The following is a 19618-nucleotide window of genomic DNA, read 5'->3' on the forward strand; positions in this document are numbered from 1 at the left end:
ATATTCCAGATACGAAGGCTATCCTCGAGTTCAAATAAAATACTTATTTATTTGAACACCTAAAAAATTAATTAGGAAAAAGGGGATGTTAGCAATCCTAAGGTGTAATATTATTTCCTCGCGCCCTGCCCAGCAGATTTTCCATCGCAGTGAGCGTAATCAAGCCAAATTTGACTGTCGGTAACACTCCAAATAACGAGGTCACACTTATATGACTGTACTTAGCAACTTGATGGGAATTCCATGTTTCCTCTGGACACTTTCGACGTCGCGATGAGAATTTTACGTGAATTTTCAGATTAACAGCTAGCACAATTTAATTCTCGAAATATCTGCCTCCTGCGCAGAGGAGTAAATAATCTTGATAAGATTTTCATGAATTTCTAATGCAGTTCCACTATGGTCTCTGAGGCTCTCGCGATTCAAGTTTACGCAGTACACACTGTTTGAGGCTTTTGAGCGTACGCTGTGTACTTTTGAGAGAGTGTTCCAACATACCGTCAACAACAGCGTCATGCGAAATCCAAGAACGCACAGACATCGAAGCACAGAAATTGTACCGCCCCTATTTATGTCATTTGTTCGTATTAACAATTTGTTTACCAACGGTTAATTTTCAGTTGATCTTTTGTATTGCATAATACATAGAGAAAAGTTTGTAAAATCGATTCGTATGAGAAGAATTATACAGTTCTGCTTAAAGAAGACACTGTTGCATTATGCACGTACACCGATGCACTTGGGTCATTAAACCACGGACAATTTTTTTCTATATTTGCTTGGAATAGAGTTATAGAGTTATAGAGGCCTGGCCCAGTTAATATAAGTACTCTGTATAATAGATCATAGGTCTCGATAAACCTATAGCATTACTATAAATCAGCTATCTCTGTGGAGTTCACAACTTCTGTCTGTATGTATGATTAACCAGATGGTGAAGGCGTATAGTTGATGGACACACCAATTCATTTTAAGTTTAAAGTTACTTGGGAAAGCTTGATCGATATCAGAGTATATCAAAAATGAAAACTTAATGCTATATACTTAATGCTATACGAATAAACCTTTCTACAGTTTTCATTCGTATTCTTCTATTTTTCTATTCATCGTACGATCAGTCTATTTATTTAATTCGTTGGAAGAGGTTGTCGAGTTCCCATGTCAAGGCTGAATTTTCCTCGTTTCTTTTTGCCCATCCGGTGCATCTTCTACGGTTCATCTAGGTCATCTGTCTCCTTACATCACTCGTAGGACGAGGAACAGCCGTGCTCAGTTAGGATTTGGGTTCAATGATAATTTACTACGTCGTGCTTTTGCTTTCTCCACTCTTTTAGATTGGGAATCCATTTAAAGGTACTTCTTCCTACGTTAGCGGTATTCTACTCTATCTTCCAGGTTACTTTCTTCGTGTCTGTCCCAGTTTTTCCCTCTAGAATTTTACCTTTCCTTGCCTGAAGGCAAAAGCAGGTGGTCTTGGCACAAATAGGTTCATTGTGTCTGTGATTCTTCCTTTCTTTCTATTTTTTGGAAATTCCATCCGAGAATACCGTATGAGGTGTTATATGAAAAACTTCTGGGTTAGAAATACTGTGGATCGCATCCAAGTGAACTTGTGACCTTGTGATAATGATAATAATACGTTTCAAACGTTAAAAATAATCAGAATTATGCAGAAAGAATAAATTATAATTTGGGTGAAATAATGAGGTACAGCTGCTGTTAACCTAACCTTGAAGCGTACACGAGTATTTATCTTTAAAAATGAATAATTATATTACTTTAACTGCGATAACTTTAAGAACAGACTTTAGCAATAGCTGGCCCTAACAACCGACGCGTATCATCTTTTAAGAGTTTCAAAGTCATTTTTTCATGAGAACAAGTTGTACTTTAATAAGTGAGTGTTTCGTCCTAGTTTTCTGGTGGACCGTTTGTCTTCGTTAAAAAACTGACGACCATGATTACTAAATTTTTAATTTGATATCTACAAAAGTTGTTCCAAGTGTCTTCTATCCAACCTCTTCGCAAAAGTTTTCTTTATTTCATGTTTGATAATCGAGAAGTCAACGTATCATTTAAAATTCCAATGCTTTAGATCTCAAAATCCTAAAATCTTTCCATCATCGTGTCATACATTCCCTACACTTATAAACTGCACTGTTCTAATAGTCTAGAAAACACTTTATCAATGTTTATTGATTAGAAAGTCAAGAAACCACTTTAAATCCTGAAACATCAGAGCTCTAAATCCCGAATTCTTCCCGTTAACGCCTGATGTATTATGAATACCTGTTTTCCCCCTACTATTTTACTATGCAGCTTCCTCTATCAGGTTAAAAGGCACTCTATGCAGTTATCATCAATAGAAATCATTTAAAATCCCAAACACCTGCACGCTATAGGCTTTCCTTCCACTCCTTTTCCGTATAGTTCCATACTATTGCAGGTGAATTGATAAAAAACCTCAAGAAATCGCTTTGAATCCCGAAAGTTCAGAACTCTAGATCCCCCAAATCATCTGGTATAGCAGGGACACCTGTTTCTCCTTGGTGTTTTCTGCGGTACGGGTTGGTTTATCAATCTGAAAGGTTCTCTGTTTGATCGTTGCAGGTTTATATCGTTGGTCACACGCCACCAGGAGTCGATGAACGCGAGAGCGGCGCCGCTGCCCTCAGCGGAAGGCACAACGCCAAGTACCTTCGATTGGTCAGCCTCAACTCGGACATCATTCGCGGACAATTCTTCGGTCACTGGCACTCCGATACTTACCGCGTAGTTTACAGCGATACAGGTACGCCTCGATTCTTTCCTCCTCGTCGATTGAACGCGTCGAATCGACCGCCTCGGTCTCAAATCGATGCACCGGGTTCTCTCAGCCTTTTACACTCTGTGGTTCTCTAGCCGAGTGGCTCCTGGGCTCTCTGTCACGTACCTGTTACTTACGTTCGCTTCACGCCACATTTTCCGCGCTTTTGCAACGGCGCGACCGTTTCTCCTACGGTTCATTTCGCGGTTACGACTTAAAAGGAAACACTGCGGACCGTCGACCGACGATTCTAACGAATCTTTGCGTAAATGTCCATCGGCGCGATCCCGAGAATCCCGTCGACCAGAGTTCCGAGTCTCCTCGAGGCATTATAAACGCTCCGCCGTACGGCATTGATCGTTAAAAACAGAGGAGGGTCTGAAAAGGGAAACATTTATTAAATTCTCCAACGCGATTCCTTTTAATAAAAATGAAAATAAAAGGATCGCAAAGTCAGCGCATTGAAATAGGAAAAAATTGCGCGAGCACGCCCACGGCACGACCGTCTTATTTTGCATTGCAACAATCTAGGTTGTAGGCAGATACGAAGGAATTCGATATTGGGTTTACGGTTTTCTGTTCGATTCGAGGGGGATCGGATAAATTTGTAAACACTATTGCATTCTGAATAAAGCAGTTACTACACGAGCTACGATTACTGTTTGGTATAGTATTGTGTTATGCAGACTCAATAAATAATTCATTTTCACGGCTATCAGTAATTCTGAATAATCTTGTTTCATATATCCGTGGAACTGACTGCTCCAATTCATAATATAATAGTGTTAGAAATTTACCTTAAGATCATATAACAATAAAAAATCGTTATTTTATTTTACCACCCATTACAGAACAGCTTGTGTATTATACAGAGACCCTTGAGTCAGGCTATTTAAATAACCCAGTCGCTATTTTTCATTGTTGCTGCCAGTCTACTTTAAGGGAGAGACCGCCCCTTCTGTTAGGGTTAAGTTGTAAAACAGCTGTTGCAGAACCTCGACCATTCTCCGTTTATAACCAGTGGGTTATATAGATTATGTTCTTTTCGCCTTCTTTTCTTTTTTTTTACGGTGCAGTAAAACCATTAAATAAAAAAATAAAATGTCGGGTATTTGCTCCCTTTATGCCTATATAAATTGCACCAGGTATTGAGAAATATTCTAAACGAAAGTTAATTTATTTTTGTCTGAAACTTTTATTTAAACCATTATTCGATGATTTTTATAATTCAAGCATAATTAAATTGGGTCTGTTTCAATGCAAGGGGTAGTTTTTCTACGAAACAAAAATGAACAAAAGCAGCAACGAAACACGGCACGGCTGTCGAATTGGACAAATTAGAATTTCTGCACACTTTCATCAGAATCGATATCTGGCAGTTTGCAATATTCCCTTGTTAATAACGTAGACTTCAGACAAAATTGATCTAGTAAATGAACTCGACGCGTCGTGCAGCGCAGCAGTATGCTTTATATTACACATCGAGCGTTGAATTACAGTTTCTGCGTCATTTATTGCTTCGTATAAATTGTATTCATTATCAGTGCTATTGTATCGAATTGTTTATTAAATGACCATGCATCGTAATAATTATTTTGGCCATCGGGATGAATACGAGTAGAATCAAGCACTGCTTTATTATTTGCGGTACCGGTGATCGAAAACGAAGAAATTCAAGCAAGTAAATGTTTGTTAAAAACTTCTGTAAAAATGAGAAGAAAAGAAATTTTATTCCTTCGTGGGATGTGTTGCGTCTGAGACTAAGTCTCGTTAATCTTTTCGTCATCGAAACGAAACACGCGGCAAGGTATTCGCGTGTAATCGTTTCGCGGTACTTGGCAACTCTATTTTTGCGCGGACTGCTTTGTTTTATTGTGACATCGCCATTGGCAGATTGAAACGTGGTCGTTATTTCAGGGTTTTTAAGCGATACGCCGCGTATTGGCTGAGCACGAACGTGTCCTATTTCATGTACAAAGAAACGCAGAAATCCGCGCTTCTCGGTTCTTTTGTTAAACGCTGCCGCGTTTACGCGGTGACAGCAAAATCTATAAAACGCATTACCTTCGGGATGGATAATTTATTCACGTATCCTTAAACGTCGGTAATGCAAACCTTTATGGAACGCTACGTCGCGCGAACAGAACTGGAGCAATCTGAAATTAGTAATTGCGGGAAAAATATTAGAGCGCGAACGTGTACGCGCGACACAATGACAGCCATACATTTACGTGTATACACGACATTTTAATTTTCAAACTTTGGACATTTCCATCGAAATGGGAAAAGTTTTTTTTACGTTTATTTGCACCTGTAAGTATCCAAGATAATGTAATAGGGAGTTTTTTTCATTTTGTTGGTTACGTCGCGTAATTTCAGAGATGTTTTAATATAGTAGAATCTCGATTATATTCGTTCCATTGTGTCGACAAGCGGAGGGAATTATTATACAACGTTTTAATCGCCAATTAGTACGATTCTTCTTGGACAGAGTAATAGAAATGTAAAATTTTTAGAAATTCCTAATTTCTTTTTGAATTTACAAGTACGTTCTATCAAAAATAAAATTCAATATAACAATGTCATCGAATACGCTCGAAAAAAACATTTTCTAACCGAAATCTCATATATATATCTTAATTTTTCATTATTACTTTCTAAAAAATGCCTTATTACCGTATCTTCGAGGCAACTGCCCCACCGTGCGACGCGTAAATTTTTTTAATTCGAGTATAAGCTAAAAAAAAAATTCTGAAATTGCGCGTCGGTTCACGGAAAATTTATCGCCGTTCGGCCTAAGCAGCGACAATAAACGGCGGATGATAACTTTCACGACGCTTCGCGAGTCCATCGAGTTCCGCACGATCGACTTATATTTTTCCACGTACTACTTCGGAAACGCTAGAAGCCGAGAACGATAATCAATAAATTTCCCGCGTGTGCCGTTCGGCAACGGAATACTTTCCTCCCGTTTTACAGTTTTCCTTATTGGTCACGGTACGTGTTCGATGCGCTTTAAAAACCGGTTTCCCGTTTTTTTTTTTTTTTTTTTTTTGTTACATCGATGCACGTAGCATTGGCCGATAACATCACGGTCGAATATAGGGGTATAATAGGAATTCGGGGAATTGATTGTAATCGTGAAACGATATTCGTGCCGCCAGGTCTGCCGGTATCTTGGATAATGATGGCACCCAGTATATCGCCCAGCACGCCTGGAGGCCCCAACAATCCAGGTTTGAGACTGTACAAGTTCGAAACTAAAACCGGCCAGGTAGGTTGAACAGCGCGCCATTGGCGTCCATAATCTCTGTCCGTCTGTGGCCGTCTATTTATGCGACGTCCCGATTGAAAGAGCCCGTGAATATATACGATCCCTCCCTGGTTCTGTCGTATTCAGGTCCTGGATTATACGCAGTACTATCTTAATCTGCCGGAAGCGAATTCAATCGGGAAGGCAAACTGGGTGGTTGAGTACTCCATGCTCGACTACTACGAGCTTCAGGAAATAACGCCGATTACTCTTCACGACTTGGCCGACCGATTCACGCAATCCAATGATTACGCTTTCGTCAGGTAAGTAAGGGAATATGGGCGTTGACAAATTTTTACCGCCTAACGGGGCGCGGGGGATGTGATCGCGATCGTATCGCGGACAGGTATCATCGATCATCTGTGTTTGACTTCGTCGGGCTGGAGCACGTCGACGGTGAAAAATTGGAATAACGCTTCTGACGTTTTAACCATGACCAACGATGTGTTACTTGCTCTACGGTTTCTTTCGACGTGTTTGCATTTCAGATTCGGATACGTATTTGAACAGTGCACGAGACTGTTCGAATACATTTTATGGAAGAAATTCCCCCCTCCCTCCGTTAAATTAGCTTGAAAATTATTTTGTTTGACTTTGTATCCTTTCCAGGGCATTAAGTAAATTATATGGTTATTATTACCGATTCCAAATATATAGTTGACTCTCGTGGGTCTAGTTTGATACTTGTTAGCTCGTATGGGACACAGACTCAACCAAGTTATTATTTCAAGTAACGATCTGAAATAATTATTTCAATCTTTTATTTTCTCCGATGTTCCGAAAAGATCAAACGATATATTAGAAGTCTGACATATCATAATTTTTCTGTATATTTTTGGAAGCGTCGAAATACACATCAATTGAGACTAACGATAATTTCGATACGTCGAGACAATTGATCAAGCATCGATCACATTACTGCGGCAGCTAAAATTGCTCCTCGAATAATATGATTCCGGAAACTACTGAATAAGTAATAATCCGATAGGGTCACGTTTGTAGAATAGAAATAAACATCGCAGAGATGATCGGTTTGAAAGTAATTTTCGAAGTAGAAATGTAGCTTGCATCGGAAACATTTCATACGCGTCGTTTCGTCGCAGATATTTGTGGCACGGACCATATTTTCTATGCGTTATTAAATTTCGCTTTCTTATATAAATGCAGCCACACCGGAGGCATGCATATTTGAACAGATTCATGTATTCCGAAGACAAGAACTGACTGTGTATTAGCGACTGCATTTTTAAAATATCTCGAATACGGGGGCCAACGTTTAAATTGAAATTTAATACTGTATCAGATGATTTTCTTGCGAAATTCTTTCGCGTTCAAAGTCTGCGCACATCGTGTAGCTGTACACGTCTGATCGAATGTTGCGGGATAGTCAAAAGTATTATTATTCTTATTCTGCAATGCTCTTTTCCGTATCACACTTCCATTCTAGCTACTCTAATAATAGTATACTATCGTAAGAAGTAATAATCTTGATTATAAGATCAACAATATTGCAGTGTTTTATCATAGATGCATCAAACTACTTTAAATGGAACAATGAAACAATTATTTACGTCTAAAAAAGGAAATAAATTTAATTATACAGGGTGTTCGGCCAGTCCTGGGAAAAATTTTAATGGGAGATTCTAGAGACCAAAATAAGACGAAAATCAAGAATGCGAATTATTCGCGCGATATTAGTTCTCACCATAGACTAGGTGTAAGAGTAGACCTTACACCTTATGGACTTTCGTGACTCAATCCCACTGGCATAACGACCGAAATTGAAAAATTTCAAATCGTTCTAAAAAAATGCATTGGATGTAAGGTCTACTCGTATACCTTGTCTGTAGTGAAAACTGCTGGTCGCTTGCACACAGCTGTTTGCAGATTGTCATTTTACAGGCGAAAGGAGACCGACCAGTCGCCTTTTTCCAGGGGTGGTGGAACACCCTGTTTATGAATTGAATTTAATATTTATAAACTGAGAATGTTCGTATTTTCAGTATCATCGATGTGCAATCGATTTAATCGTAAAATATGTAGGACCTTCTTTCGTGATTATATTTTTATTTAATCCTCCTCGACTTGTATGAATATTTGTGGTTTTGCGGGTAAAAATGACGCGTGTTCAGCCACCAAGAGTAGTACAGTACGTTTATTTATTCAGGGTTAATTTCCAGACACGACTCCATCGGATTACTTAGTTAAGAGTTTGCGAAGTCATTTCCATAAAGAAGGAGTTAAGAAATGTTGACGCAGTCATAGTACTCTCGGCAGAAGTCTTTGTGCCATAATCAAGGAAATTTTATGAAGGAACGTTGACGCAATAAAAACTAAGCATCAACGTTACAACATTGATTTTATAAAATATTTATCAAGCTCGATCTCCTGTCAGTTTTAATATACTCATTATCCATAGACCCAAACTAATAATAATTATAGACATTGCTATAGAGATCATTGTATCTTCCAACTGAAAGTCATTATGTGCACAAAATGAGATTTTTAAGTACAGTACAATCTCTCTTATCGGTTTATTTCCTTCTGTAGAATTTAATCTGTTCGGAATAATTTTTTAAATGGGGTAAATGTACCAATTACTTAAGTTTCGTATAAATGTCATTTTTGGCCAAATACAGAAATTAAATTTTGTTGTATTAATATATGAACAACACGAGAACGACTCGACGATACTTTCGTTTCTTCAAACGTTCTCACTGAATTGCATGTAAAGTGCACTTTTTCTTTCTTCGGGAATTTTTTGCGAATAGACTACAACACATTTTGCAGTCAAATTTACAAGGTTAACGTGTTTCAGTGACTTGGTAAAATTTTTTGGAATAGATTCACTCGAAACATTCCTCAGCCATACAAATCAATAAACATTCACACGGCACATTCATTCCTACAGTATTGTATCATATATTCAAAATTTACGATAATCGGTATAGATCTTAAATTACTCAACATGTTACTATTGACTCCGGTCTTCCCTACATCCGGGGGGTTGATCTCGATAGAAACAAGTTCCTCCGTAATAGGTACGTTTATCCCACTCGTGCTACTTAGGGTACGACCCGACGCAACCATAAACCCCGTAGCGCGAAGAACCTTGAAGCATCCCTGACCCCGGGTGGCGTCGGTAACGCACGACCGACGCAAATTGCTCATGACAAAGTTGCGCTGGAACCTTGCACCTGTACTCCCCCGATTGGGTGGCAAAGTGCCCGACACCGTGCGACCGCATTTACATGATTCGATGCGGCGATTGCGTGAGATACCTCCCACCCCCGTCGCTCGTCGTCGTTGCACGCCAGAGCGACAGGATTAATAATTTCCATATTTCTCGAGTAATTACCCGGCATGATAATTCCAAGCCGGTCCGCGCTGATAACTGTCTACCCTTTTCAACGCAATCGCGCCATTACGATGCTAATGACCGTTCCGATACGCTTCCGCGCTACTCGCGCGTCCGCCTCGCGTGGCCCCCCCCCAGACTGATTATCTTTCCGCGCATGTCGCGCCTCTGTCCTCGTAGATATTACGCTGCCAACACGGTCTCGCTGCCGCGGGAAGTCGAGCAGATTTGGGGATGCGGCGGCCCTCTGAACGGTGCCTGCGCCCTCCATCACTACTGCACGGTCACCAGGCTGAACCCCGAGTCCTACAAAGAGTGTTACTCGTCTTACGCCTACCCGTTGGCCTCCACCGCCCTCTCAACGGCGCCCCAGTACTTCTCACTGCATCTGCTCGTCCTGGTCTGCGCGGAGCTGCTCAGAAATCGGTAGGTTACGACCACGGGCGTTGCTACGGAAGGCAAACGCGCGTCCTCGCTAGCAATCGCGCGCGATTTTCGCCAAGGTCGTTGTCGGATCTTCCCGTCGACGTCCGCCTCGAGGTGGTAGATCGGAGGGAGAGAGCGTCGATACGCGTGTTGCGTCTCCTCGTCTCCGTCAGGCATGTCCAAACCGAAGCTACCTGAAGCTCAGGCACCTTCCCTCCCACCCACTCTGTCCCGTCGACGCGGTACCAAAATGGCACTGGGGCCGGTGTGCCGCGTACCACGACACGAACGTCCGCCGTAAAAGTTTAGCGTATCGTATTTTTTTGCTTTACGAGCGTAACGTCCGGCCGGAAGCGGAACCTCGTCGAGTTCTCTGCTTTTTTCGCGGCGAGTGGCTCCGCCCGTGGACATGCCGTGGCGATCTAGCGAGAGGCCTGCCAAAGTTGCTATCCCTTGTATCCCTTTGTACTTTCGATATAATATTCAAAGAATTTTATACGTTTGAAATTTATGGGCATTGTGGACTAATCAAAACTGAACGCCATTAGCAAACGGAAGTTACGTATCGTTCCAACGATTTACAAATTAAGGGAAATTTTTAACGTAGAAGAATTGGGATAATTTAATGTCTCCTTCTATATTGATACCCTCATCGTCGAAGTTCAATTTGCATTGCTTGAAATATTCCTACTTTACTTTAAGGGGGTCTTTTACTGTAAACCGCCAAAAGCATATCACCGAACTCTTAAAGCTATACCTGTTTAAACTGAATTGGCTTTCAAATTTTCGTTAAAAAAAAAATAAAGTCGAAATCATTATTCTTTCTATTTTCTTTTTTAACCTGTTAAAGTTAACCCTTAAGTAGATTATAATAATCGTTTAATATATGTAAATGTAATTATTTGAAAATTTATGTAACCTTCCATTAAAAGCTGATTTCCATTTACCAATTTGGTAAAAATCGACATTAAGTAAAATAATTCAGTTGTCACGATACATATCGCTTACAATTAGTAGCGAAGTCTGCTTTTCGCCACGGAGTTGTAATGTAAACAAATCTAACCCGAAATAATATAAACTCTTGTTTTTCGGTGCTACAGCGGTGCCAGAAAAGACAGTCGAGTTTCAGATCTCGAGCTGTGAACTTGTAAAACATTTTAACCGTGCTTTCCTGAAAGAGTTATATTTTGTGGTATTGAAATAATTTTCGGGTAAGTTTTATACGCGTGACTAAAAAATGGCATACTTGTCAAAAGACTGCTCCCTCGCGAAGTTTGACGTGCTTGAAATATATTGCAAAGAACAATATTTTATGCAGCTTTTTCCTATATATACAGGGTGTTCGGCCACCCCTGGGAAAAATTTTAATGAGGGATTCTAGAGGCCAAAATAAGACGAAAATCAAGAATACCAATTTGTTGATGGAAGCATCGCTAAAAAGTTATTAACAATTACATTCAAAAATTTCAAATCGTTCAAGAGAAATTATTTTCGGTTGTGGGGGTCAATTACAAGCATTTTTGGTCAACAGACATACCCTCAAAATCCTAACCAGTTTCGAGAAAAAAATTCAAGAACGTGTAAAATTTTGCGACGGAAAAAAAAAATTTCAAATCGTTTTGGAAAAATTATTTTCAGTTGCGGGGGTCAATTGCAATCATTTTTGGTGAATAGACATAACCCCGAAATCTTGCCTATTTTCGAGAAAAAAATTCAGTACGGGCGGAACTTTCAACGTTAATAACTTTTTAATGAAGCCTCCATCAATAAATTGGTATTCTTGATTTTCGTCTTATTTTGGGCTCTAGAATCCCCCATTAAAATTTTTCCCAGGGATGACCGAACACCCTGTATAATAAATGATCGGCTTCAGTTTCCAAGATATTTGCAAAAATACTTTCGGTGTCATTTCATTGAATTCGATCACTTATTACGTATAGGAAAGAGCAGAAAAAACCTTGAGTTTTCTCTTTTTATTTACTCATTACCACGAAAGGCGTGTATTTAATTTGGCCAAGAGGTTTTAAATAATTTTTTCCATAAACATAATTATTTTAAAAATCCATCTTCGAAAAAAATTTGAATGCCACCGTATTATATTTTCACGAACGGATTAGTTTATTGTGCAGCACAATTCAATATCGGCACAATTCGATTATTATGCCCCGTTAAGTTCGAATCGGTGCACGTTTTTCGAGTTTCATTCCCTTTCCGCGTTATTGGTATGCCGTATAATATCGTCACTGATTTTATCGTAATAAGTGAAAAGAGGAATATAAACTTCCCAGAGCTTCTGCTGTGCAACGTTAAATCCAAGTTTCGCGAGCGTTAAATGTTCGCTAAATTGTTGCACGATGAAGGGCACGATAATATCGAAAACAATGTTTTAGATATAAATTTAAATAAGCAAATTACAAAAGTAATCTGTCCCATTTTCTGCTCGTTTAAACGAAGTGGCTGCACCGGAGTTAAAACTTTAAACTTTCATTGCAGAGCATAACTTGCCCATCTATACCTCTTTCGGATCATTTGCTTGGTCTCGTTTGAAATACTTGTCGGAACTTTAAAATTATCAAAGACATTAAGCATGGGAGGATCGAAGGAACTTTCACGTACCATAATGACCTTGAACTTTCTTCGATGAACTTATTTTTCAATTACTTAAGGGTTTCTCGTTGGTTACAGTTGAATACACTGATATACTTGCAATTAAAGAACTCGGTTTGACAAATATTTAATTCTTTTAGAAATTAAAAAATGTTCTTACCCTTTTGGTCCAAAAGCTTGTTCTGACGAGCAAGAAATATTTACCATTTTCTGTCGAATAGATCAAAGAAATGATTAATATATACAAAGTTTCAAATGTTTACGCATCCTCAAAAAATTCTGCCCGTCAAATGCACTTAGAGCCTATGCTTTCGAAATGTTGTTAGAGGATGCTGGGGGTCACTGGCCTGCTTTTAAAATAATTCTTCACGCTTGGCTTTTGCCGTATTAAAAGCATTGAAAAATCCAATTACTGAAATGTGCTATGCATTCTTAGCATAAATTTTCTCTGATTTGAATAAACTTGGAGTTTCGGAGCAGGTAGCTACGGGAACGTGCAAATTAAAAAATTGCCCCGGCGACAGTGTCAAAGAGAGCAATTCCATACATAGAGAAGCATTGAAATTTAATGACTCGTCACAAATTAATTAGTGTGATTTTCTGTCTTTGACAAAATTAAGTCTCTGGAAGTAAATGAAAGAGAAGGGTTGGTAAAGAAATCGACGTTGAAAGACCGACTTTATAATCAAAAGGAGTTATATGAGTTTTATGTAAAATTGGATATTTTTCGATCGGTGATTTTAATACTTCGATAAAATCACTTTGGCAGACCTGCTCGTAACCGCGGGGGGATTCGTCGATGAAAATGACCGTGTATCGAGGTTTCCAGGCGCGATGGTCGCCTTCAGCGACGGGGCGCGGGCAGAACGATCGAACGATCGTTTAATTACTCGGTCCGTGGAATTTCACGGTCTCGAGCGCAATTGGCATCCGGTTGGTGGCGAGTAGCTCGACGGTTATGGTCGGAGCTTACCGCCGCGACATTCGGTCCGATGATCCAGGGCCGTGACAAGGCAGGGACAGAAGGGGTATGTGCCCCTGGGTGCCATGTAACAAAGACCGAAAACGAGCTACTTTGAAAGGAAAGAAAAAATAAATTGTTTACTTCGATACTTTACGTATTATTTGTGAAATAATACAGTAAGTCCTCCACTGTCGCGGTCGATTCGTTTCAAAGCTTTCTGCGTAAGTCAAACTATACAGGATGCTCCTGGGTTGAATGGACGAACTTGAAATGCCAACGGGGGTTCTTGAAATCAAGAAAATTTCTTATGGAAACGAACAACGTTGAAATCTTTTTTGTTTCGAGATCCTTTTATATTTCAACTTTGCTTGGTTTGATTTGTGAACACCCTGTATAAACGTGACGAATCGCGGGGAGAAAAAAAGATCAATTCTGGATCTAAAATATTGTGGTACCGTGATTGAAGGGAATGTGGAGAGCGTGGAATAATTTTTTATTAGTCGCAAGCTTTACGAAGACTGACTACGACGTCTGACCCGATACGTGTCGCAACCCCTTTCAGGACTGATCTTTCTTTCTGTCTACGATGCGTTCGGTACACAATCGTAGTCTCGAAAGTTAATGAAAGTTAAGTAGATCCATATGCACTCTATAATGGGAAAAAAATAATTGAAGCCAAGAAAACTTTATTTAATATACATATAAATACGTACATTTATACAAGATATGTGTATGGACGCGAATGCGGGCACAACCTCGTTTCTACGAATCCGCGTACCTTGAAACCGCGTAGCATAAGGACTCACGTTTTCTATTTATTTTAATAAACGATTATATGGAACTACATGTTGCATTTTTATATCGGTAATTATTAATCCTTGGACAACGGATGCCAAGTCGAATACAAACCGTACTTGTACTTGTACATAATGAACGAAAGGAGAAGATATATTTAATACATAAATGAATTCTCCTCCAATGCGATGCTTACGAAATATTTCTTTCTAAACCAATACATAACTATTAAAAATATCCTTTTCATTTTTTGAACGGTATAGTTCAATTTAGATTTCCGTCAATAACAAAGTAAAAGTGAAAAAGAAAAATCAACTCGCTCGACATCCACTGTCCGAGAATTAAAACTTCCAGTCTTTTAAGTTCCAATAATTTTTCTTATCGTTCTATTTTTATCATATTTTCGTCCACAGTCGTACCAAAAATCGTCAAATTCGATATCCTTTCGAAAAATTCCAGATTGAATTTCTTTTACGATAGCGAGACAAGGTACCCATAAGTGTATTATATATTAATCGTAAAGGGTGCCGTATTCCATTGTTGTCCTGGGCGCCAAAGTACCTGGGCACGGCCCTGCGATGACCTGACGCGGCCGCGAAACGAGAGGGTGACTGAGGGTCCTCGGATGAGAATCGTTTTTTGGAAAAATAACAAAAAAAAAAAAATCATTGATGTTGTACTTACTTCTCTTAAACGTTCGGTGTACGGTGTTTTAACACGAGAGAATATTATAACGCGCCGCGCGCCGAAATCTGACAGCGGGACACGAGCAACGACGCGAGAAAGAGTGAATTGCGACGTGCAGAACGCACGATCGATCCCACGAAGCCGCTGACACTTATTCGGCGACGTCGCGCGACTTCGGTCCATCCTTGACTGGACGCGAAGTCGACGATTCCGAGGCGTATGCGTTGAAACGTAATAGCTTAAAGAGCCATGATATTCGTACCAACATTTCGCGATTGTCGGAACAATACAATATTTCTTAATAAAGGAATCATTGATTTGTATCGTGTGTAGATTTATTTAATCCTGCTACGCGTTGATCATTTCTGTCTTACGAGTGGAGGATACGGATGGGGGAAAAAGCTATGGCTGGAAGCATACCCTACGATGTTGGTCGTTTTTATAAAAGGAATATTTACTCAGTGAAATTTGTTGCTAGGATTATTGTTTACGAATTTGTGAAAGAAAATGTAAAATTCAAAGTGGAAGATCAGATATATCGAATTGTATCTTGTGAAAATGTGAAATATTTTTTTTTTTTTAAATGTGTTATTTAAACTTGGTAAAAATATTTTTGAGGATATATTCACTTTATTGTATCCATCATTTAGAAAAATAGAAGAATTTGTCAAATACGTGTGCGAGTGAATACGATTTGTCTGGCACGTCTGGCCATTATCGACTATTACTACTGATTTCCAAGTCTTACTCTATTTCACGCGTGTTCGATGAAAAGATTTATTTTATTAAAGTTGCTATAGTTACTGGAATACCTTGTACGTATGTACAATAAATAATAATTTTGAATGTTAAGTATGAGTGACTGTTATTATATGAAAATGTTATCTCAAACAATACAGAAATCGTATTACCATAATTTCAGAATTCAAATATTTCCAATTGAAGTGCTTTAATGAGAAACGAACAATTAAATTTAATGTAACGTATGAAGGATTTGGAGCTTGGATGCCATAATAATTCATAGTTAATGAAGCATCCATTGCACCTCAAAATTCAATGATTTAAATAAAATATTTATCCTACAGTCAAACATACGAGACTTTTACTAATAATGAAGTTAATCCAACAACTTATAAATTTTAACGTTTAACGCTATTTTTTATAGAAACTTGTAACTATAAACGACTGATATTCTAGAATCTGTTTCAAGTCATTGTGCTCTATGTCTGATTTATTCCAACGAGCACTTGTCCCATTCGTGTCCACTCCCTGTGAATTCCTCTATGTTGTACAATACTATATATAATTATAGTTAACTATAACAAGGTAAGTATGATAGACAACGCCACAATATTAGTACACTGCTATAGTCATTGTTGTTTTATTGTACTGAATAACCAAATTTCAAAATACCTGTGAAAATATTACTGTCAATGTCTTCGTTATATTTATTTTACATTTAATTCCCACGAGGAAGCGATTTTTGGTATTTTAATTTTTAAACTAACGTGTTATATGTTTCTATAAGTTTCTGGATTGATTTCCTCCACCTTATTACTGATATTTCATACTCTCTTACAGGAATTTTTGTTTTTTATCGTATAACTTTAGGTATTTGCAAGATATTTACTTTGTTCCGGAAAGCCCCTAGTTCATCTTTTACGAATTTTTCCCATTACCGGTTCAATATCACAGACTGATCGAGTTTTTGAACCCCAAAATTGTCCCATTGTGCGTAATATCCATCGATCGTCACGTTCAGTTAAATATTTCAAATCCCATACCTCCTGTCTCTGATTTAATCGATTTAGAAATACGTTGAATATAATATGAAGACTATTGCGGTAGAATGAATTTTTATTTTTGAAATTCGAAGAGAACGAAGATGACAAACAGTAATATGCGGTAACGAAGTAATACATTTATAAATTAATAATTATACTGAAATACGTGAATGCGTATTTGAATTTTAAAAATAATTTTATCAAATTCATTTGAATAAATTTTACGCACTGATTCCGGGATCAATAAATTCTATTTTATTTTTAAGTTGGTGCTGCGTTTAAATTCACACTCGTGATTTAATTATGTTTAAACGTAAAACCAGATTACGCTTTCTACTTAAAAAAATATTTTCAACGTTGCCATCTACTAAATAATTCAGAACACTACCTTCAATTCGAAATCATCCTGAACCATTTTTACAGATACTTCCTGATCCTTACTTCGTCTATTTTTACTGCGTTGCACCGCCTATACAATCCCATCGAATGAAGTTTCAATCCTCAGGTACGCTTCTTCCCACCAACGAAATTACTCCGTAAGTATTACTCAATTTTCTTATTTTTGTACAAATTTAATTGGTATATGTTCAAATTACTAACAGTAGTCTCTTAGATGATTCTCAACAATTTACAAACCTTATTAATTACGAAATAATGTATTCATTTCAAAATTTATATTTACTAAAGGGTTCCTTCGAAATTCGAAAAGGATACATAGGGTTTTAAAAAAATTGAATACAACTGCAAAACTCGGGTCGATCCTGTTAGGATTGAAAATGTTTTATCAAGAGCAGAACAATTGTACGTCAACCAAATTTCAACGTATTCCGTTGTTGGCAAACCCATCAGTTTTCACGAATAATTCGGCCCAATTCGAGAGCGTCCAGTTTTCATTCCTGTTATTCTCTTAGCAATTATTTCGCCATCGAACGCGTTTTCGTAATACAAACGACGAGGAATCTCGTTACGCGATTAAAAGAGAAGCTGGACTTTGTAATTTCGTAAATATTTGTCGATTCGACGTGAATTGAATCGTAAACAAAAATTGAGCGAACCGTTGTCTTTCAAAGTAGTACAAAGAAAAAAAAATAAAATAAAAGGCACAGGTTAATCAAAGGTACGATGATTCACATCGATTATAAGTAATAATAGAACGTACTTTGTATCGATTTCTTATCGCTACGATAAGAAAATAGAGCTAATCCGTGGATTGTAAGTAGAAATAGCTGCATTGCGCACAGACTTGCCGGAACGAGATATTAAAGAGCCTCCAACCGCAAAGGGTTGAACGTCCAGTGCGATACGACTTCGAAATTCCTTCCACGGTCGATCTTTCCTTCTTGCAACATTCGTGTCGGCTGTTAATTTTGCAAATCGACCGCGGCGCCTAATTTCTCCCGGCGATTACGAGAAGAACGGTCGCGCGAGGTTTTCTCCGTTCTTCGCGCCTTTGCCTTCATACATTTCTAATTAGACGGAGGCTGCTCATCGCGGCTCGTTTTCAGACACCGATGAGCAGTTACCAGAATCCAGCATTTACTCGGATAACAAGATAGACCGGCAGGGGTCTCAATTAATTCTGTAGTTACTATAGTTAGCAGCTAGCCAACTTCCGTAAACGAGCTCCGGCCGGCGCTGCGCGGTGACAGCAAATATGAAGATAAGTCGTTCATTAACACGAAACGGACATTTAGCGGAAAATGCGAGAGTTTTGCCGGCGTAATGAGACTCTGGCCTCTCCTGGAGGAAACGAAGATTTCCTGGCACGATCGCGCCGTCTCGATCTCGCGCGCTCTAATAAGTAGCGTAGGAAACGATATCGAATCGATACCGTACACATCAGCCACCCCCATGTTAATTGGAATCGAATGCAACGTTGCAAAATGTTTTCTGAGAAATCAACGAAGATCTCGATTTTACCTTTTCTCCAATTTTTGGTTGCGCTACAAATTCTTTTGGAGTAATTATTAGGACAGAAAAGGAGGGATTAATATAATTATCTGGACCATTTTTTTCTTCATCGCGTACGAGTTACGTTCGACGAAAAATTATAAATAGTCACACGTTACTTAAATTCTTTCGACTTCCAATTACGAAATACCGAAGATGGTCGTGTTTGGAGATACTTTTACTCGGGAAAATTTTATACACTCGTTGAAAATACCACCGATATCAGCCTGTAAATTGAATTTTACTATTAAACGTATATTTTTATAAAAAAAGAAATAATTTGTACGACATACGGAAACCCTAGAAATTTTCTTAGATTTGCTTATCGCGATCAGCTATAACTATAACGTGACCTGGATCGTTTAACGCTTGATGCAACGTAATGTGGCGAGAGTGGATCGCGTTCCATCTCGATATTCTCGAAAACGTGGATCGTGGTACATTGCAGTAATTGTCTACGTTGCAAGTGCTAAGATGCGGATCCACTCGGTTCCGCAACTGTAATTTGCAGATCTTCGAACGGACGTGCTTTATGGTGTTGCAAATGTCCTTGTCGGACACGAATAACCGAATTCCGAATCACGGAATGATCTGGGTGCCGTCGGTTTGGGGTATCGTTCGCGATATAATCGTATTGCCGCGCGATAATTTCACCTAGATTCTCCCAATACCAGCATAGTATCCGCGATTCCTCTGAACGTCTAATCTGATGCTGTTCATAAACCTCGTAACAACAGCGTACTAAAGCGCGATGTACAAGTATTATTAAAGGTATGCACGATAGTTCAACATTCTACGGATTCCTGTCTATCGTTTATAATTATCGATACGAAACGTCGGTAATTGAATTTGTATAGTTGGGAAAATTCTGAAAATATTCACCTTGAATAACCTTGACTATTTAAAGGTTATTGGACTAATTAGTAAG

The 19618-nt window shown here is 38.6% G+C and overlaps 1 protein-coding gene across 2 annotated transcripts in view; it reads left to right on the forward strand.

Annotated features, from left to right (window-relative positions):
* LOC143346467 (cyclic GMP-AMP phosphodiesterase SMPDL3A) overlaps positions 1-15279 on the forward strand; it is an 82631-nt gene extending 67352 nt beyond the window's left edge. For both annotated transcript variants that reach the window (XM_076774587.1, XM_076774586.1), the window contains 4 exons: positions 2611-2791; positions 5971-6080; positions 6207-6382; positions 9658-15279. In XM_076774587.1, coding sequence (XP_076630702.1) covers positions 2611-2791; positions 5971-6080; positions 6207-6382; positions 9658-9907 — 717 coding nt within the window. In that variant the 3' untranslated portion in view covers positions 9908-15279. The remainder of the gene's footprint in view (positions 1-2610; positions 2792-5970; positions 6081-6206; positions 6383-9657) is intronic.
* The last annotated feature ends 4339 nt before the right edge of the window (positions 15280-19618 follow it).

The sequence above is a fragment of the Colletes latitarsis genome, chromosome 10 (assembly GCF_051014445.1).
Source record: "Colletes latitarsis isolate SP2378_abdomen chromosome 10, iyColLati1, whole genome shotgun sequence".
Classification (NCBI taxonomy): Eukaryota; Metazoa; Arthropoda; class Insecta; order Hymenoptera; family Colletidae; genus Colletes; species Colletes latitarsis.